General features: G+C 32.2%; 1 protein-coding gene across 1 annotated transcript; it reads right to left on the bottom strand.

Annotated features, from left to right (window-relative positions):
• Positions 1-1,762: 1,762 nt before the first annotated feature.
• On the bottom strand, positions 1,763-15,242 carry LOC132744794 (IgGFc-binding protein-like). The gene is made up of 4 exons (XM_060733575.1): positions 15,120-15,242; positions 7,265-7,487; positions 5,533-5,721; positions 1,763-3,026 (listed from the first exon to the last, which is right to left on the bottom strand). The coding sequence occupies exons 1-4, from the start codon at positions 15,240-15,242 to the stop codon at positions 1,822-1,824; spliced, it is 1,740 nt and encodes a 579-aa protein (XP_060589558.1). The 3' UTR covers positions 1,763-1,821.
• Between the last annotated feature and the right edge of the window lie 7,611 nt (positions 15,243-22,853).

Below are 22,853 nucleotides of genomic sequence, written 5' to 3'. Positions count from 1 at the left end.
TTTTAATGATGAGCTTGTACAATGAAACAATTTTAATAGGCAAATACAAAATATTCACATTCAAACCTAGTTAAGTCAAATTTCAGTATTTTGAAAATTATTCCTTAATTCACTTCAAATTACATGTCAACAGAATTCAAGCAGATAAAGTAATTAAGATATTACTCGTTGATTGTTGATAAATGGCGACCCTTTTCACATTGTTTTAGTTTTCTTATTAGGCCGTCTCTGTTCAAGTCATAGTTAAACATTTCGGCCTGATTTTGTGGATACCTTTTTTCTCTCTAGTACTTAACTATAATAAAGAAAAACCCCTAGAGAAAGTCAAAAACAACAAAATCACGTACCCTAGAACCGTCTTAAGCATAATTCAACATTTCGACATGACAAATGGTGAAAGTTTGTATTTAGAAACATACGCAGATGTGTTCATTCGGTGGTTCAATGCGACACATTCATACCATTTCATGAAAAGCTACGTATGGTCGAAGAATGTTAAAAAACATGAGTCATAAACGAGGAAACAATGGGTGGAACAAAACAAAATGGAATATTGAAAGGAGATTAGATGTTATGGAGACTGTATATCACAGTTAAGACGTCAAAAGACAAAGTTAAAACCAGTTTGACGACCGATGTCCACATTCTATTAGATATTTTATTGTATTCGAATTATGTACTAATGTTGTATCAAAACAAAAGTTTATTTAATGTGCTAAAATAGCATGTTTGTCCATGAAATAGTGTTGATGTTTGTGAAGGAGTGATAGAATCTCTAATTTGGTAAGAAAATTGGGAACCCAGATGGTGAACGATTCTGTCAGGAACGAGCCTTTGTTAGCTGATTATGATAACAAAGCAAAGTTCTACTTTAAATTTAATGTTTCAAATTGTATTTTTCTTTCATTGAATGCCACATTAGTATAGTAGACTATCATTGATATTAAAAAGTCAAACGTTTTTGAACATCAAACTATCAGTTAGTATAACAGAAATAAATCAATTTTAATGACTATTTTTGAACTATTTTGAAAATAAAAACAAAACTACTCATTTTGTAGATTGATTATACAATGCAGCAGGCATTTGAAAATCTCCCGCATAGACAAAGCAGCGGAAGTCAGGCGTCATTCCGACGTCAACATATTCCCATGGAATTCTCACTGAACCTTTATATCTAAAGGTCTTTCGTTTTAGCCTTAATCAGCAGCTGGTGTACGTCTTGAAAACGTTGCATTCAAAGAGTGTCATTATTCCCTTTGCAGAACATTTAATGATCCCTAATTTGTCTTACAGGATTTTTTGAACGAGTTTATTTAATTAAATTGCTTCCTTCCTAAATTGAAATATTACGTTTAATTAATTAAAACATATTGGACACATACACATATCAAACAAGACAAAGAAATGAAGGCACAAGTATATATGTATAACAATCTTCGTCAGTGAAATTGAGGGTTTATTCATTATATTCATCTTATCTTGTCTCCTTTCGAACGTAAGGAATTTGAAAACACTTCAAATCCATTTATTTATAGGAAGGAAATCTAAGTAGAATCTAAAAAATTAAAATGTTTCGAAAATACGATGAAAGTTCTGTAAGGGATAAGTTTAATACCATATATATTCTGTGATAAAAATAATAAATATGTGGACATATTTTGTATCCTCTCCAAATCGCATGCATGTATATATATGATTGATTGATTTGTAACCTTTTTCCAGCATTATCAATAGAAATATCAAGTGAAGTTTTATACATAGCAGAAAGTCTAAAATTCTAAACTATACAAATATTGTGATAGTTCCCACTCCCGATAATCAAGCATTAATTCCTAGATTAGTAGCATATTCTTGGTTATTTGTACGACCATACAACCATGCTCCAAACGAGACTGCGTTTCCCGAAGTATGAGTAATCCGATATTTACCCGATACAACATCGGAATATACCACTATGAACGTGCCGTGTTGGGGAACTGTTGTAGCTATAGTCTCTGATGGTGATAGTGGTACGCCATTCAGCAGCAAACCTGACACTGGATATACCTCAGATATAATAATTTGCAAAGTACTTGGCTCGTTAAAACCTGTAGGCACAAAAAAATCATACACGTGACCGAAGAAAGTGATGTCGGAAACAATCATCATAGAGGGATCTCCAAGCACAAGTGTGGAACCATGGCCAAATAAGGTTACAAGAACCGGCAAATCTGTAATAATTGAAATGATTGCAGAGCCTGTATACGTTCTGAACGCGGAGTTTCTTTCATTCAAAGAAAAAAAGTCGATTTGGGTTCCGACTTTATCTGTTATCTTTACTGACGTTTGATTAAAAGGTGCAACAATGCTGACTGTAAAATCAGGTCGAGGCTTCATAAAGCTAATAATATGGACAGTACCTAGTGCATTTATCGGTGGCATGGCGGCTTCAATGTAGTCACAGTATTTTACAGCATTGTCGGGAATGTTTGCACACACATGTCCAGACAGAACAAATAAAGGTGCACTGGCGCTTATCATTGTGCCTGTCATATCAGATGCCGTTTTATAATACGTCTGCATTCTGCTCAAAGCAATAGTTTCGGACAAGCCTGAACTTGTAGTTAAAGTGACTTGAGTTGTATCTGAGGTTCCAACAACGAGAAATTCGTCCAAACCTGAAGCCGTTGACGGATGACCGGAAATCAGATAAGTACTTTGGAGTGAAGATTCCGGCAAAATGAAACTGCCGTCAGAACTTCCGGTTCTTAAATTTACGCTAAATATGACAACGGGAGTATTTGCTGTTACAACAACTGCTTTTGAAGAAATCGATCCAGAAGCGGCAGAGGCAAGCGTGCTTGTATACTGTTTTGTTAGAACTCCGCCAACCGTTGAGACTTCTTCATCAATGGCAAGACTCGGAATTAAAATTCTGACGGTGGCCTCACCTTGTGGACACATGACATAAAATGTAGGAGAACCACTATTGGTTTTACCATTTGCCATGTAACCGAATATGAAGCTAGTACCATAATATGTAGCTGAAATGAATATGCGTTTTTGGTTAGCATTAACAAACAATACATTTAAATCCAGTGTGTGAATAATTTTATAAAAGAATAAACATTAAACATTTGGCACACCATTTTTTTACCTATTTCTGATTGTTGTGCTAGCAAAATATTCAGCACACCAGTCAAACGATACATCATGATGAGATGCGAAGCCGGCACAACATGCTGAAAAACATCCTCATATCATACAGAGCTACATTTGAATTACATGTATTATGAAATATGAGCTGAAATGTGAACCTGACGAGAGATGCAGAACAGCATTCAGTTCAACATTGGAAATGAACAAAATGGCCGATCACAACATTCAGAAAAGCAATTGAACTTTATAAATGTCTACACAAGATGACGATTTAAAGCTATCACGACATTCAGACATACTTCAACACAACATTCGAAAAGTTGATAAATGGCGATATGAGATGTGACGTTTGCACGACATTCAGCACACCATCTACCTCATTCGAGTATTCAATCGAGGACAATAACAAAAGAACAATGTATGAGGTGAAATCAAAAACTTCCCGGACTGGTCTGTTTAAAAAGATTATTGACGTCCGCTTGTCATGAAATTTACCATGAAGGTATTTTTTAACTAATTTGAGTAGCAACATGTATGACAAAAAATCAATTTTGTAATATTTCGATATTATTTTTCACATGAAACATGCCCGAAACCCGTGTACGGAGGATTTCAGAATTAACTTTATTTTTTCTAGAAGTTAATAATACTCTTTCATGAGTGTCTCAAAATACTGGCAACAGAACGTCGTTATTTTTACGTGACGTAAGCTGAACGTTTTAAGTGAACAACTGCAAAAATTCAGCGTGATCGGATGACGTATTGCCATTTTGTGAATATTTCTATACGAAAAAATGTCAACATCAGATAAACGTACGGAGCAGCGGGCAGTCATAAAATTCTGTGCGATGTCTGGAATGACTCCGACTGATACCAGGAAGTTTTTGAAACAGGAGGGTGTTCATAATTGTTCTAGGACACTTGTGTTTGACTGGCACAAACGTTTCAAGGAACGTCAGACGGAAATTACCGATAGTGCACGAAGCGGAAGACCGGGTAACGATCAGCGCTCAATCCAAAATGTTGAGGACGTCATCGCCAAAGATCGGAGAAAGTCGATTGATGATATCGCAGACACCGTCGGGCTTTGTCGTGGAACTGAACATAAGATAAGGACGAATGATTTAAACATGAATAAGATATGCGCCAGCTGGATACCAAGGTTACTAACAGATGAAAACAAAGCAACCCGTGTAGAAGCTTCCCGAGAATTTTAACGGCGATATGATAGAGACGGCGATCGATTCCCAAGGCGCATTATCACTACGGATAAGACGTGGGTGAACATTTACGACCCGGAGAGTAAACGAGAGTCGATGGTGTGGAAACGACCTTCATCACCTCCCCCAAGAAGGCGAAAACCTGCAAGTCGGCGACGAAAGTTATGTATATTTTCTTCATGGATAGCCAGGGTATGCTGTTGCAACATGCGGTGCAAAAATCGGCGACATTCAACAAAGAGTATTATCAAAAGGTAAGCATAAATTATGTCGCATGAAATGTTTTTTTCTAAATTTCTATGTTTCTTTATATGTAAGGTGAAGCGTATATAAAATATAACAAAACATGAAAGAAACTATTATTTTTAGAATTTGCTGCACTTGAAGTAGTTTCAAATAAAATGAATTTGTTATTAACAGGTTGCGCGGAAGGATCTAAAGAACGCTATTAGGAAAAAGTGAGAATGGCGCGACATCGAAAATTTTACTTTTCATCAAGATAACGCTCCTGCACACCGCCAAGACGAGACACTCCTTACTATTGACTTCTTAGAAAATGAGCGGCTACGTCATCCCCCTTATAGCCCCAATCTCACCCCCTTAGACTTTTGTGTTTTCCCTAGACAGATTTGAGGGGTCGGAGGTTTGATACAGAAGATGAGATCAAATATGATGTGAGGTCCGCAATTAGAAGTTACACTCCAGAGTGGTATGCAGACAATTACCGGAAGTGGGTACAAAGGCACAGGAAGTGTATTGAACACAAAGGAATTATTTTGAAAAAGCATGAACGTGACGGTAAGTTGTTCCTGGAATATGAACGTCACCTGACCTTCGTTAGCGTCGCCGAAGTGCTCCGTACGTGATATAGTGTGTATTTTAACGGGGTGTTAAATATGTGTAACATTAATGAAAATCATTGACTCTTAAATATTCATGCAGCGATTTCTCTAAATTTTAATTTGATACATGTCATTATAAAAACATACTCAAAATAACAAAGTTATCGTAAGAGTTCTGCAACTTTTTGACTATACCTTGTATTCCAATATATAATAGTAAAGTGAAACATTTGTTTTTTTTCTGGAACTATGAACAATTTCATAATATAAAATATATAAAATTATTATAATATGTATTATTTCATAATATAAAAATAAAAGAATAATACTTTCTGGCGGGAAAATACAGCTGATTTCATCAGTAGACCATCCTATGACTTCAGAGCATTCAGCAGTCGTTGGACTGCTGGTTCCAGGAATGTATCCAGTATCACACGTCAGTGTTGCTAAGGAACCAGTAGAACTTTGAGAGGTGACAACGAGAACACCGTTGTTAACAGGTGGTGGTTTGGTACAATCTGAAATAGATAAGGGTTTTGAATCATGCTCCTATAAAAAATTGTTGTTATATAACTTATACTGATTTAGCTATTGCAAACATCTGGAAAAATGTGAGCATTCGGAAGCCAGTTCATTTAATTGAAAAAGTACCATTTTTATGGCTCATGAACTGATTTAACATTTTAATAAAGTCGTATCATCTGAATGGAAAGCAAATTTGGACAATGCCGTCTTTAATAAACTTCACGATATAAATTCATCTATTGATGTGTCACCATCTCTATCTCTGTCAAACCGCCGTGATCAAACAGTTTTTCTGCATTGCCGAATTGGACACACTGAAATTAACTCTTATCGCCTCACAAATGACAATGCCCCTTTCTGTGCAGGTTGTAACGAGAATTTTACTGTCAAGCACTTTCCTCTGGAATTCACAGGCCCGTAATATATTTTATTCTGTAAATTCACTCAAAGAACTCTTTAAAGTGACATTATGCTCATATTTTCATTGTCAAGTTGAGCTGAATTGACTTTATATTTCAAAAGATTGACTGTCAAATGGTGTTTGACCAACAGGTGATAATTGAAAATGTTTAGGATGAAATTATAAATCTGCCTTAAATATAAAAAGACTGTCCCACATTTTTATAAACTGAACGGTACACGTAAATTCTAATGGATATTTACTGAAAATTCCTTAGCATCCCTGTGCTATTTATTGTTTTACGCAGTCAATTATAAAATTAAAAGGAATTATTGCAAAATGAAAACTTATTTATTTATTCACATGTTCACTCATTATATACCCTTGGATGGGCATAATGTCACTTTAATACTATTCCATCAAAACATCATTGATTATTTGAAAGAGATCACCTTTTATTCTAGGATCTAGTTGGTTCATTTTTTTGTCATTTATAACATTTTAAGCCTATTATAACATTCAGCACGATATGGCCCGTGATGTGTTGACCCAAACAAACATGATGTAAATCATATGTTTGTGTGTACCAAATGCATGGTTATTTTATAGATAATAGTTTTAATAATTCAAAAGAAAACAAAGAAATGATGCATAATGAACATCAATTATATGAGACAAATGGAAAAAAAACTTAAACTAAAAACTGATTCAAAGGATATTGCACTCGGCTTTGGCCTTATTATAATTATTTACCATTCGCACTATCAATATTTTATCACTAATTACAAAGATCTTTTCTAAAATATCAATAAGCATATCAGTTAGATTCTAAATATATTTTAACATTTGGAAGTTGTTTTTTTCATCATAACGAAGACGTGATCTTTTGTCAGTGTGTATATTTATTTGCATTTTTTTTGTGTAAAATTTACGATGAACAAAAAACTTATCATGAAGTCGACACGTCTTATAAAAGATCGGGTTATTTACTTAACATTTTGTTTTATTTCAAACTAATCATATTAAACAGGTACAAAATTGCTGTTTAGTTGACACACACACTTTTATGTTGCCCTAAGTCGGACACACGTGCTTTGCAAAAGAAATAACGGATAGATCTAGATTTTTAAAACAACCTGCTACTGTTGTCATCGTCTTGAATGCAGTGCCTAGTCCCGACGTCGCACCCGAAAGCAACTGACTGCTCAATAAACATTCTTTGGTGACGGTGTTGTACGTTGACGTCACGCATGTATTCGGTGTAACAGCGTTTCTCGAAGTACACTCTGCGGCGCAGACTGACGCAGATCTAACTGTAAGTGCCTCATCTACGGTATTTACACGGTATCCAATATGCACCTGATAGCGTTCATTTTGTAATAATGCTCCGCAACACCAAGCCAGCCATAAGACAAAGAAAAAAGTAGAACTGTTTATGTAACGCATACTGTTTTCAATGACGCGAAAATATTTTACGCAAACTTCATTACTTATCTATGCATAACTAGTTCTTAAAGAGTCAACAATACAGTGTATTAGAACGGTTAACACTAAGGCGGTTTAAACGTCGCTCCTGTTTGATTTACCAATGAATTTCACTAAGGTACTGATTAAATATTTATCATACTGTGAACCTCGGGCGCCGAGCTTAAATGAATTGATCCCGACTGGGTTACATTTCTATATGTACTGTCAGGTATTATTATTGATACAAACATTTAAAACTTGTCTAATTGTGATTGATTAATTACTCTCCCAATGATTAGTATCATACTTAAATATAATTTTCCAATACATCATTAGATTTGTATAGAATAGCAAGGTTTCGAGATTTTAAAGATATTATTATCTCACTCCACCAATGCATATTAAAATAAGAGGTTTATATATATTCGAATATGCAAATTAATCATGATTTATATCACTTTGCAATTCTCGTTTCATACTGAGAAAACTTACATAAATTGTCCATCAAAGCAAAATAATCAGTTTGAAACTTATTCTCAATTCAACACAGTAAGTTTTAATCAGCACCCTATCTTAGATTATTGAAAAATGGACAATTTCATAAACTCTTATATTTATTATAGAAAGTAATGTTTCTAAGCTTTATATTATTTTGAATTTTTTAGCAGATTTCAGAAATATATTGACACGAATATACATGTACATGTTCTATTTTCTAAATTAATTTGGCTATAGTAAGATTTTGACATTTTAATATTGTTACAAAAGAAATTAAATTGAAAGCCTTTACTATCGGAAGTAAAGCATTTGCTCTTTCTTAACATTATTAATTGTTTTTTTTTCCTCTTTTTAGCTTCAACCGGCAGTTTATCATTTTGTGTTTTTCTTCCTTTGAATTTTATAATGTATTTAGACAATATCTACGCAACTGAAATATTGCTAAATTCCATGCTCGAAATATTTACGTTTAGATGTGGTTTTAAAGCATGATTGCAAATGATTTATAAATATTGCATTACTTGTTCTGTTTACCTGATTGAAAACAAATCCATTTTAAGATAAGGATCTCCGAAATTTTTATGACGGTGTTATGGCGTTTGCACAACGTCAAAATATTTTACTTCTGACCGAGGCACCTTATTTTTCTGTCATAAAAATGGATGTCAAGTCTGCATATGACAGAAAACAAGAAACATTGCCCCCAAAACAAGGTAAAATTATTATAGGTTTCATTCAATCGAAAGTGTCGTTTAATTTTAATCTTTTGTTTTGTTTGTTTGTTTGTTTCATTTTACGCCTTTTTCAACAGTATTTCAGTCATATAGGCGGGTAGTTTCCTAACCATCGTTCCTGGAGAGTTACACCAGTACTAGACAACCTTCCTCCGCGCTAAACTACCAAAGCATCTCCCGGGGATCGAACCCACGCCAGAGAGGTACCTAGATTAGAAATCATCGACTCTAACCCCTCGACCACGGAGGCGGTCTATTTTAATCTTTACTACATGCAAAGTGTTTCACTAGGTCAAGATAGTGAAACAAAACGTTGGCTTTTTGACAAGTACTCATCATATTGAGGTCGGCACGACCATAAATCACTATTTCATCAAAATATGTGATGTTTTTGGCAAATTAAATTGTGCTAGATTAACGATGAATTGTTTTAAAATTCGAACGAATAATTAAAATGTTGGAAACACTTTAAAATGTCTAGTAGTAAGAAATTAAAAAAAAATTGATTTGCCCGCCATGACTATTTTGTCCAGAAATATACGGTGTCTCGGTTAGAATTATGATATTCTGATGTTGCGCGGAAAGGTTGTGGTTATCGTCCTTCCTCCGTGTTTATTCTTCCGCATTCTACAAAATATATTTGATGCAAGTTATCCATTTAAAATTGAGTTTTGAGTAACTATATTTAAAAGTGGTCTCTTGTGAATTGTTACTAGACGAATTTATAAAAAAAAAACAACAAATATTCCAATTTACAAATGTTTCTGTTACAGGTTCACCATTATAAGTTAAGATAGTTAAGAATAGACTTAACAATCTTTAGATATTCAAGTTTTCCGCTTTCAATAACGCCTGATTTTTTAAGATAAGTAATAGACGCTATTAAGAAAACCAAAAACTAATGCTATAAACTATCAGGGGTTAGTAGAGCAACCGACTGCAATGTTTCATTCAAGATTTTCTATCATTAACATGTAGCCGACTAAAGACAATAATAAAAAATAAAACCCAATTAATCACTTCAAGGATAATGCAGAAATATGCATTGTTACGATGTTGAAGACGAAATACATTTCTTTTTTTTCTGCTAAAACTGAAATGATATAATAACTAATAGTCGTGTTGTTAATTATTATATGATCTACATATAGCTTCAATATTATTGGTCCATAGAGAAGTCAACAGAGCTTTTTTTTTATATAAAAATCATATTCACTGGCGGAGTATAAAAATAGATTCAGACACATATTCAATGATCATACATCGTAGTCTGTAAATTACGCGTGCGCAATAAAGAATAATTGTATTTTTTTTTCTTTATGGCATAATTCTCGATGTAAACATCATTACTTTACTATTATAGTTAAAGGTTACACCGCAATGATGAGTTTAACATAGAATAACTGTTGTATGCGCATAGTCTTTGCACGTCTGACACGTGAGTCTTTTTCCCGCGCTTCTACGATACAGGCAAAGGTTTTATAAGGTTGTATTTTTGTGATATTCAAATTATTAGCCTTTTCACATAAAAATAATTATTGCATAGAAACCCATGTAATATGATGTGATATTCACCGGCAGAAAGCCATAATGACTTCGGCTATCGCACAGGTTAGTGCGTCATCTGCCGATGAATATCACGACATATGCAATAGCAAACTTGTCATTAATTGTAGTATAACGAATTACCAAATGTTTATGAGAAATAAAACAATACTGACGACGACATTACACATTCATACAACTTTAGAAAGATTAGAAAATATCAAGATGAAACATATTTGAATACACGCAATACAATAAATTAAAAACGTAAAAGATGCCGCACTGTGAAACATTTTGAAATTTGACAGGTGCAATTATTTAGATCATTAAGTTTACCTTTTGCACAATAACCTTTTAGTATATTCAAATTAATTTACGTATTAATAAGACCAATGGGTTTGTCGATTTTTTTGCTTTATGTTTTTGTCTCATATTTGAATAATATTATACTATATGTATGGTAATATTTATGTGAACGATCTGTGATCAATTGTTTTAATATTTCTATATTTGAGCTCTGAGTGGACTAAGTAAACGTTCACTTTGTTTGTTCATGACAAGATTCGTATTTTCAACAATGATTACAATAGAAGTCAAGTTATGGAGTTACTATTTTCCGTTATGACATTACCTTAGAAAATCAGATTGCATGCAAGGAGAATATCATATCTTGTTATTAAGAAACTAAGGTAAGAATATTTTCTTTAAAAAAAAAGAGACAATTTGTCTAATACTAGCCTCGGTTACTGGTTATTTAGTTTCCTTACCGGTTTAGCTAAAATACAACCATTCCAGTTTACATGGATAAACGTGACACCCTTCCAATTGATTTTAGAATTATTTAAACGTGTAAAATATAGTTAAGAAATATTTTAATCTAATGTACAGTTGTTCGATATAATATTGTATTATTACACAATGGACATTTGTCATTGATAGCTTTGCGTATCAATTGTTACTGTCAACATTATTGTTATGTAAAGGCATTTTAAGGTCAGATGTTTCGCACCGGCAGACTTCTGAAAATATTGAAAGATAGAATTTGTTCAATCTATATGAGCGCATCTGCGCAGTCTGTTCAGGATCCATGCTGTTTGCTTACCAAAATCTATAACAAGTGGAGAAACTGATATAGCGAACAGCATGGATCCTGATCAGACTGCGCAGATGCGCAGGCTGGTCTGGATCCATCTAGTTCGCAAACCCATTATGATGGTTTTGTCACGACGCGGCTCATATATGCAATTAAAATGCATTGTTTTTTCACAACCATGTGATAAACAGTATTGTCTATTAAAATAACTTACTTGTGCTACTTGACTTGTTGTAAAATATTAACTTAGCCCACTCAGAGCTCAATTATACATATAGTTAGCAATTGGTCACAGATCGTTCACACAATACATATAATATTATTCAAATATGAGACAAAAAACATTAAGCAAAAATCGACAACCCCATGGGTCTAATAATACGTAAATTAATTTGGTTATCCTAAAGGATTATTGTGCAACAATTAAACTTAATGATTTAAATTATTGCACCTGTCAATTTCAAAATGTCTCACAGTACCATACCTTTTACGTTTTTATTTGTATTGCGTCTATACAAATATGCTCCATCTTGATATTTTATAGTCTTTTTAAAATTGTATGAATATGAAATGTCGTCGTCAGTATTGTTTTATTTTTCATAAACATGTGGTCATTTAATATACTACAATTATTGACAAGTTTGCCATTGATTATGATGTGATATTCACCGGCAGATGACATACTGACCGAGGTCATTATGGCTTTCTGCAGGTGAATATCATATCATATTAAAAGGGTCTCTATACAATAATTGTTTTATGTATGAAAGGGCTAATAATTAAAACATCACAAAAGTTTAAACTTACACAGCTTTTGCCTGTTTCGTAAAAGCGCGGGAAATTGACGCACGTGTAAGGCGTGTACGACTACGTGAACGTTGCGCATACAAAATTAATTCAATGTTATACTTATCCTTGCGAAGTAGCCTTTAATTATAATAGTAAAAATGATATTTTAATCGAGAAATATGCCATAAAGAACAAAGAGTCACATTTCTTTTATTGCGAACACGTAATTGACAGTCTACGATGTTTGATCATTGAATATGTGTCTCAATCGATTTTTAGACTGGGAAAAGTGAAAATAATAATATACCTAGTGAATATGGTTTTATAAAAAAAAGTTCTGTTGACTTCTGTTTGGACGATGAAACCAGCAAGGGACAAATAAAAGTACATGAGAATCGCCTGACAGAAAATCATCAAAATCAACAAAGCAATTATCGCTGAATGCGTGCTGAAATGACACATTTATATCATTAGGAAGAAGGAATTATTGATTATATATCATCCTATTTAATATTTCCATTTAATTATCTCTATATTGAGAAAAGTTATTTAAACACAATTTATCACAATAACGTTTCAGTGTATGAACAATTCAGAAGTGTAAATATTAGACTTCCTTTCAAAAATACATGATAAAAGTTTGCTTACGATAGATAATTGGGGTAATCGGATACCATACAACAAAGGCTATAAACTTTTTATGTATCAAATATGAACAATAAAAGACATTTGTACATATTGTTGGTCATTAGCAAAACAAAACACTCCTATGAATGAGTGTTGAAGTAGAACAACGGACAATTTTAACGTTTACTTTTTCCCAAGTGTTCTCTTTATCATTTGAATATGAAACAAATTTAATCAAGGATATTTACTTTTTTGAAATATTCACGATTCGAAGTATTTGACCGTGTTTTTTTCTATTTACACTTCTTTCGGATGTTTTCTATTTAATAAATTATTAGTTGATTAATAATTCAAAGGCTTATTACTGGAAACTTCCATTAATCAATTGGAAATAAAACTGTTTATACGCACAAAAAATTTTATAAATGGACGAATCTTGATATGATTTTCTCCTTGCATGCAATCTGATTTTGTAAGGTACTGTCATAACGGAAAATAGTATCTCCATAACTTGACTTCTATTGTAAACAAAATACGAAATTTGTCATGAACAAACAAAGCGAGTGTTTGTAATCTAAGGATTGTGACACCCCGAATGAATGTACTTAATATTTAATCATATCATATGGGTGTATTAGGTGTTCTTCGGAAATTAAACAGATAAAGGAAGCAGTAGCGACTTTAAGTTCACCCCATCATAGTGCTGTACACATTTCGTAAAGCTATACGTCTAACCATACTGACTTCCAATTTCCAAAAATGTTCTAATTTCAATAATTATATATATCCACAATCATGCAATATATGCTATATATGTTGAGTGGAGAGCCATACTTGTTTTTTTATACAAAATGTATGAATGAACTGTTAGTACATTTATAGTGTAAACAAATATAACGATGCGAATATTTGCACAGTGTTAGTAGCCATGGCTGAATGTCCGATAGCTATTAATTAATACTTGTCCCTAAGTCTTTACTATCAAAATACAAAACTGAACTCTTTCTTTGTTTATACAAACTAATGCAAATACTGTGTCTGATGAAATTCAATACATTGGTCCATTTATAAAATTTTATGAGCTTATTTGATGACACTTGAAACAGTTTAATTTCCAATTGATTAACGGAAGTTTCCAGTATTAAGTCTTTGAATTATTAATCAACTGATAATTAGTTAAATACTTAACATCCGAAACAAGTGTGTGTAAATGAAAAAAAAATACGGTCAAATACTTGGAATCGGGAAAATTAAAAAAAAGTGAAATGAATGTCCTTGTCTTAAATTTGTTTCATATTTAAATGATAAGGAGAACATTTGGGATAAAAGTAAACGTTAAAATTGTCCGTTGTTCTACTTCGCTTGAACCATTGTCAAAACTCATACGTAGGAGTTTTTTGTTTTGTTAATGACCTACAAATTATCTTTTACTGTTCTTATTTAGTTTATTCATTAAAAATTTATAGCCTTTGTAGTATGGTATCCGATTACCCCAATTATCTATCGTAAGCACACTTTTATCATGTATTTTTGAAAGGAAGTCTAATATTTACATTTCTGAATTGTTCATACACTGAAACATTATTTTGATAAATTGTGTTTAAATAACTTTTCTCAAATCGGAGATAATTAAAGGAAATGTTAAATAGAATGATATATAATCAATTATTCCTTCTCCCTGATGATATCAATGTGTAATTTCAGCACGCATTCAGCAATAATTGTCATGTTGATTTTGATGATCTTCTGTCAGGCGATTCTCATGTACTTTTATTTGTCCCTTCTTGGTTTCATGGAGGGTACTCAATGGTTACTTGCCGTCCGCCCGTCATTCCATCCGGAGCAGAAATAAGAGGTTAACCATGAGCCAAACAGTACCACAAAATCGATTGGTAATACTTGGAACATGTACTTAGAACAATATGGAGCTTTTATTCATCATAATCTTTTCCATTGTAATTACTATTGTGATGGAAATGGTGAATAAAATGAGATAGTTTTATGATTATTCGTTCTTACGTGGATAGATCATACGGAAACTATGCTCACCATTTTAATATTTTTCGTCGCAAATAAAATATGGTTGCTGTGGTTACCAAAAAAAAAGGAAGAAAAATAGAGATCCTAAAAAATTAAGTACAATTTATAAAGTTTATTGGTTTGTTTATGTTTTCTTCGCCGATTTTAACACATTAGCTAGCAAATTCCTGATCATATCTCGACGGTTGGTGCACATACCAGCTCGACGGTTGGTGCATATATCAGCTCGACGGTTGGTGCACATATCAACTCGACGGTTGGTCCACATATCAGCTCGACGGTTGATCCACATATCAGCTCGACGGTTGGTCCACATATCATACTCGATGGTTGGTCCACATATCAGCTCGACGGTTGGTCCACATATCAGGCTTCCCCGGATAACTTTTTAGCAATTATCATGCACTCCTCAAGTGACAGACTACTTATCACTCAGCAGTTAGAGATAAATGGTCATAAGACTCAATGTTGAAGATCGATTGTCTCGGAACAATTTCCTTTTGCATGATGATCAGATCAGCGACCTCTAGATTACTTACACGATGCTTATTATATTGCGCTAAACGGCAGACAGCTAAGTTGATGAAACTTCGAGTGTAAATCATGGACGATATAGCGATATGCCCTTCAGTAAAAAAAAAGATTTAACCAAAGTTATATAACAACGGAATCGAAAAAGAACATTCAAAAATTTTAGAAAAGACCATATACAGGTTATGAACGTCTATTTTGGTCATCAAACACAAAATGTGCATGCTATGGAACGGCAATAGTAAAAACAGTTTCTAAATTTACGTGGGTAATAACTTGGGCCTTGTAATTATTCATATTATGTTCATGCTAGGTCGGTCGAATGAACTAAGTATGTATGGAAAAGAGACTTTATTAAGATGATGAACCATATATGTTTTTAAAAAATGTGATCAGTATGACTAAATGATTACAGCAATAACAACAATAAAAGAGTGCGATCCTGTAATATCTAAACAATAGCACTTGCACTATTCTTTTAATTATTTCAAAAATAGAAAATTGACAGGACAAAGTTCGATCGTCCCTGTTATTTGCTGAGATAAATGCTCGATAAATGTAGGAAAGGGTAACATTGAAGTACAATTGACATTTAAAGCTACATAAAAGAATTTACTTAAACGTTGTCTGCTCTTAAAGTATGATAACAGAAACGTTTAAAGGAAAAAACTTAAGCGGCTGCCGACTTCATTTTCGAGTTACTACCTGGGGTGTCATTTTCCGAATTGAAGATCAATGGCCCATGTAAACGCCCATTTCTCTATGTCTATATGTAACCCTAAATTAAAAAGTCGATTTCCAGCTGTCTATCTAATTTTAGAATTTTTTATTCATTGAAACTAAACTTTTTCTTAAATATTGTCAATTAACAAAGTTTGCGTGACCGACTTCCGGTGAAATGATTATTTGTTTCATTATCTCTATTGTATAGGAATATTTCATTAAAATCATGAACAAAAGCACAGCAGTGATAGATATTAAATCTTATTTCCAAATGTATAATAATGATCTGGTCGCAAAGACTGCCATAAACCGGAAACATTTTGAAACCTCTTGTCAAGTTGAACAAGGTTCCTTCAAACCACTTTCCCCCTCACCGCTGTGGGTTCGAATCCCGACAGGGACTTTGGATTCTTTCATGTTAGGAAGCTATCCAGCTAGCTTACGGAACGTCGGTGGTTCTACTCAGGTGCCCGTTCGTGCCTGAAATAATGCACGGAAGGGCACCTGAGGTCCTCCTCCACCAGTAAAGCTGGAACGTCGCGATATGACCTATACTGTGTTGATGTGACGTAAAACCCAAAACAAAACGAACAAAATGAGCATGGTTCAAGAGACCCAGAGTCGAGTACCAAAAACAATAAGGTTTATCACGTTACATTGCTGTAGCTTACGATTCAAGGTTTCTAATTATATATATATATAACTTTTTTTTCTAAAACATATATTTTTAACATTTCCCCGAAAGGTATCTTTTGTTATCGTAGCGACTTTGACCGCCTGCTTTGAATTTAATAATATTTGCATGTTATAACGTTATAAGAACTTAATCAAATTGATATGATTTTTATAGCTGAATAGTATCAAATGAAATGAAATTAAAACATGTAATTACGCGAAACCAAAGGGGTAGTAACGCGAATAAAGGCCATTGAACTACTTTCAAATGAGCTTTGGGAAAAATATTGAAACGTTAATATTTTCAATCGCTAGTTGAAATTAAATGAAACCGATTTTCTCAATTTCTTTAATCGTTTGTCTTGAAAATAAAGTTTTTTTTAACAAGAACTTAAATAACCCCAGCATTTTATTTATGAATAACAGCTGAAAAATTATATATCATGTTTATTGACTTATATTGCAAGTCTGATGACGGTGAAAACTATTTTAACAAGAAAAAAATGAGCGTTTTTCGGGAGGGGGGGGGGGGGGTTAAAAAACGTGAAATAACGTTTGCATTTGTGGCCAAACTATGTACAAAGAAGATAAAACCCTCTCTGTCCAATATTTTACTGTTTTTTAAGCTTAAATCCAATTCTTGCCAACACTATGTGTGCTACGAATTTAAGGGTACGTATATGCGTCAGCTTAATTGCAACTTTTATTAAATAAACAAAATATTCGCGAAACATTGCAAAATCTCAAACAAACCAAATTCATGTACTCACGGTACATAGTAATACAAACAAGCAATGTCTACTAGACCTGTTCACGGAAACTATCTCAACAATATCGATACCAAGTAAATTGTCCTACGTTTTATGGTTCTCGAGAATTGAATGAAAATTGCAAATGCAGCTTTAGTAATCCACAGGAATAGGTATAATCTTTTACCAAAATAAATAAAGATAAGCTTTCTTTCTTCACTAAAGGACAATGAAGTTAGTATTGAAATTTGTACTAGAAGTCTCAGTTTTAAAAAAGATACTCGGCCGAAGTATAACTGCTTACTATGCAAATGTATGTTATTTTTAATTTTTATTACAAAAATAAATGATAGCAATGCTTGCATAACAATGTTATGATAATTTTTTCTTATAGCTATTAATATTTTGTACACATTGATAATAAATCATATTGATATTTGTGATTTTTCGAAGAAGAACAACATCTTTTTAAGGTGTACGTTTTACTTGTTTGACTATATACATTGTGTTATCATTTACAAATTAACGTTAAAGTTAAAAGACCTATCATCATTCTTGTACATTTTATTTTAGAACTATCCTTTACAGTGTCTATTCTAGGATTCAAAGAGGGGAGAAATTTTAATCTTTATCTATGTAAAATACCCCCCCCCCCCCCGCTTCTGAAAAAATAGGGAGGAATTCTCAAATATATGAGTGAATCCCCTATCCCCCATCCTAGAAGAGACACTTCCTTTACATTTTTTTTAGAATTGTCAGAACTGTCTTTTACATTTTATTTTTAAGGTGATACTTTTATGACAATTAAATAAGAAAGGGGAGGTTGACTTTTGAAGTCTTATCTGTGATATGCAGGTCTAATAGCATCTGATCAACTATCAAATACTATGGCTTTCTCCCTAACTCTCGAATAGTGTCGCATTGAAGGTTTTTCATAATGACCACTGTATAAATATAACTGCAACTGTTTCTAAATTCAAAATGTCAAATCTATCAGAATTTGTAAGAGAATTGATTAACGGACAAAGAAGGCGGGACAACTCCACAATTATAAAGGTCTATATTCACTGTAGAGTTATCTCAAATACGTGCACAATTCATATTAATACCTTCTGTTATACTATATGCGATTGTTTAACATTCTGGCTATCATAAGTACGGAAGCATGGAGAGGACATAGTTGATATATTTTAATAATCTGTGGGAACAACTTATTTGTCGAAGTATTTTTTATTAATCTGTGGGAACAACATGTTTTGTGAGAAAAATCTTTTTTTATTCTGTGGGAACAACATATTTTGTGAGAAAAATCTTTTTTTTATTCTGTGGGAACAACATATTTTGTGAGAAAAATCTTTTTTTAATCTGTGGGAACAACTTATTTTGTGAGAATTTTTTTTTTATTTTGTGGGAACAAACTATTTTCTGCTATATTTTTTTTCAATATCTTGTTCCCTAAAGATAATAAGTTGTGCGAACAAATTAATTATGTTGTTCCCACAGAATAAAAAAAGATTTTTCTCACAAAATATGTTGTTCCCACAGAATAAAAAAAGTTTTTTCTCACAAAACATGTTGTTCCCACAGATTAATAAAAAATACTCCGACAAATAAGTTGTTCCCACAGATTATTAAAATAAATCGACTATGTACTCTCCATGCATGATTACAATTGTGTGCAAATGGCGACTTTTTTAAAAGGGACTTAACTTTGCAGTCACTCTTTGTGGCAATCGCTATTTTGATTGGTTGATTTATGTTGTGGGAACAACATAATTAATTTGTTCGCACAACTTATTATCTTGAGGGAACAAGATATTGAAAAAATATCGCAGAAAATAGTTTGTTCCCACAGAGTAAAAAAAAAGATTTTTCTCACAAAATAAGTTGTTCCCACAGAATAATTTTTTTTTTTACTCAAATTAAGTTGTTCCCACAGAATAAAAAAAGATTTTTCTCACAAAAGATGTTGTTCCCACAGAATAAAAAAAGATTTTTCTCACAAAATATGTTGTTCCCACAGAATAAAAAAAGATTTTTCTCAAAAAACATGATGTTCCCACAGATTAATAAAAATATTTCGACAAATAAGTTGTTCCCACAGATTATTAAAATAAATCGACTATGTCCTCTCCATGCTTCCGTACATAAGAGATATTTACAAGTTAAATCATTATAAAATATTATTTTATTAAAATAATACTTAAGCTTCTTTAAACTAGAAGCTAAAACATTAAAAGTAAATTTCCTGATTGTTTTTCCTAAAACGACGCATTATTTGTTATTGTGCAAAACGCTACAACACAGTGGTTTATGTTACAGTTTGTTTTGCATATAGATCATCTCTGGGCATATCTAGGGTTGTATAATAAAAGAAATAACAGTTGATCAGTTTCAGTCATGATATTTTAACTGGATTTATACTACAAATTGGAATTTTTTGTGTTCATTTTCTTTCCTGCTTCCAATAAACAAGCTTCGTCTTTTTTGTCCTTCTGACAAAAACACCACCTATATCCGAGTGATCTATGAGGATATGACATCAGCATAACTCTGCATTTGAACTTCTTATACATTTTTAGGCAAGTTAAAATAAATCCTAAGATCTCTACGAATAATCTCATTCTCTCTTTATCTCATTTTGCTTTTTAAAAATATGCTAATTCATGATTCAGTAGGTTCATGTAATAACTTTTAAATCTTATATAGTCATGATACATTGCAGTTAAAGGCCCATTATGCCTCAGAAATGCTATCATTTTGTTTGTTTGTTTTCTTGTGACATTTTCAAAGGAATATTCATTTGCCATATAAATTACTCTTTTCCTTTATGACAATTGGCAATTATAGTGAATTAATTTATTGTATGGAAGTCAAAATATTTGTTTGTTCACATGCCCATCCTTAAGACACATTATTGCACATATTACACTGTTAAACGTGTAACATGTTCTATACCCTTCACAAAATAACATATGTTTGACATTTCTAAAGAATTTAATAAATACGGAATCTGATATATAATGTGCCTTAAAGAGTACAAAAGCTTTGGATTGTTCAATAAAGTAAGGTTCCTGTCACGTGTCACATTTTGCAACAGCATTTGGTATACATTTCACGGTACCAAAAAATATCTAATTGTTCTGTGAGAAATGTAAGTAGTAAATATTAAGTACCCAAATAACCTTTAAAATATTTTTCTATTGCTTTGTAAATTTAAGGGGTCTCATTTCTTAGTTGTCAATTGTTTTTATTTATTGGTACGCCCACTCCATGTCCCAAATTTTGTATCGTCTCCTGTTTTTGTTCGGTTCCCTAATGAGTACCTCTGAGGTAGTCCAATGTGACTGGATTTTGTTATATAAAATGTTAATACTAGCATTTAGAAAATCGGAAAAGATAGACATTGAAATGTCGCTGTCTTTCATATATAATTACTGTTACCATCCGCCATAGCAAGAATAAATCTGAAACATATGTTTGTTTTAATTGTCTTGACATGGGAGTTATGTAAAATATGTCAAATTTTTCATTTTTATTTTATATTCATAATTGAACTATTAGTATTTATGCATTTAACTTCCGAATTAGCTTACATTGAAGAGGTCTTTGTAGAATAATCTCCCATTTGCGTCACATCCTATAAGGAAAGTCGCTCTTCCTCGATGATAATCGTTGAAATGAAAGGGTCTATGGTATATTAACATTAAGAACAATGTAGAAGATGAACTTTCCGAGGGATCACACTTTTTCCAGATTTTATCATAATCTGAGTGCTATATTGCCGGTATGATGCCGGGTTCATTAGACACATGTAATGTCTAACGTTTGACTAGTATAATAATTATATAAATAATATTGTCAGATGCAATAACAAGGATGTGTCATTTCAATGTGTTAATTTAAAGATAAAGTAGTTAGCTTTATATATAATCATACAACACGTCAACACGTCACAACAATTGATCTTGTTTATGTGTTAGGCAAATCAAGATTCTATGTAGTTTTGTTGATGTTGTTTTTTTCTTTTGTGTTATTTTTGTAAATTCATTGATGTTATATAATTATATATGTAATTGTATATAGATGTATTATTGATACATTGCAATTCTTTGTGTATTATATGTAAAATAGGTTTAGTAACACGATGATTATAAAGGCTATACATTTGTAAGTTTCAAATCATACACTGGTCTTACTTGTATCAAGTTTGAAGCTTTATATGTGTTCAAAGTATAGTTTAGAAGTAACATTTGTTTTGTTTTGTTTGTATAATTTCAATATTTTGTGCCATATTACTATTGCAATAAATTAAAACCATATAGCTTAGATTAGTAAATGTAATACAAAGACCAGTGTATGGAAGAGAATTAAAAGTATACTATGTAATAGATGCTGACAATGTCTCTCCCGTGATTGCAAGCCTAATACATACACGAAGTATTTCTTATTATTATATATTTGAATGTAGAATCTCTCAAAAAGTAAATAACTTGTAAATTAAATATATAATCAATTGTAACCATTATAATAATGAAAGAAAAGAAATACTTGCAGTCACGTCATCTTGCTATGTAATTAGTTATTTACTTATGCATACATGTTATTGTATATATTATGAATGCTTGTATATGACTCTTTTGAGAGTTAATTTGCAAAATAAAGATTCTTCTTCTTCTTATATTTGAAGTCAGCAGTATATTTTACTCTAAATAGATATTGTTGCATTTCATTTCATTTTCAAACGATTATTGATATGATTAATTTGAATATTGCAGTTTCTGTTGAAAATCTTAAATACTTTAGCAATGCTTATCAAATGATGATTTACAAATTCAGATTTCTAACATTACCAAGCATTCTTTTCATAACAACCAATCATTCTTTTTATAACGAATACTATAAAATGAAAAGTAATCTCACCCAATATATGTATTTATTTTCAATGTTACTAATGATAATGTTCACACAAAGAAAAAACACACAACAAAACAAAAAATTATGTCAGTGTATGAAAAAATGGATTGACTACAGAAAAAGAATAAAAGTGACTTCTATGTGCGATATGTACATAATGTAAATAATAGTTTGTAGCTCTTGTTGAAAAATAACATATTATAAATGGTATATATAAGATATATTGTCAGCACACGTAATATAATATTTTAACGCACAATATCTTATTGATATAGTCTTCCAATCCAAATTATGATTGATATTATTTTTATGTACAATCTTATAACTTAAAGACTTT

The sequence above is a fragment of the Ruditapes philippinarum genome, unplaced genomic scaffold (assembly GCF_026571515.1).
Source record: "Ruditapes philippinarum isolate M1 unplaced genomic scaffold, ASM2657151v2 ctg4557_1_1_1_1, whole genome shotgun sequence".
NCBI classification, from domain to species: Eukaryota; Metazoa; Mollusca; class Bivalvia; order Venerida; family Veneridae; genus Ruditapes; species Ruditapes philippinarum.
This window is presented reverse-complemented; position numbering and strand designations above follow the sequence as displayed.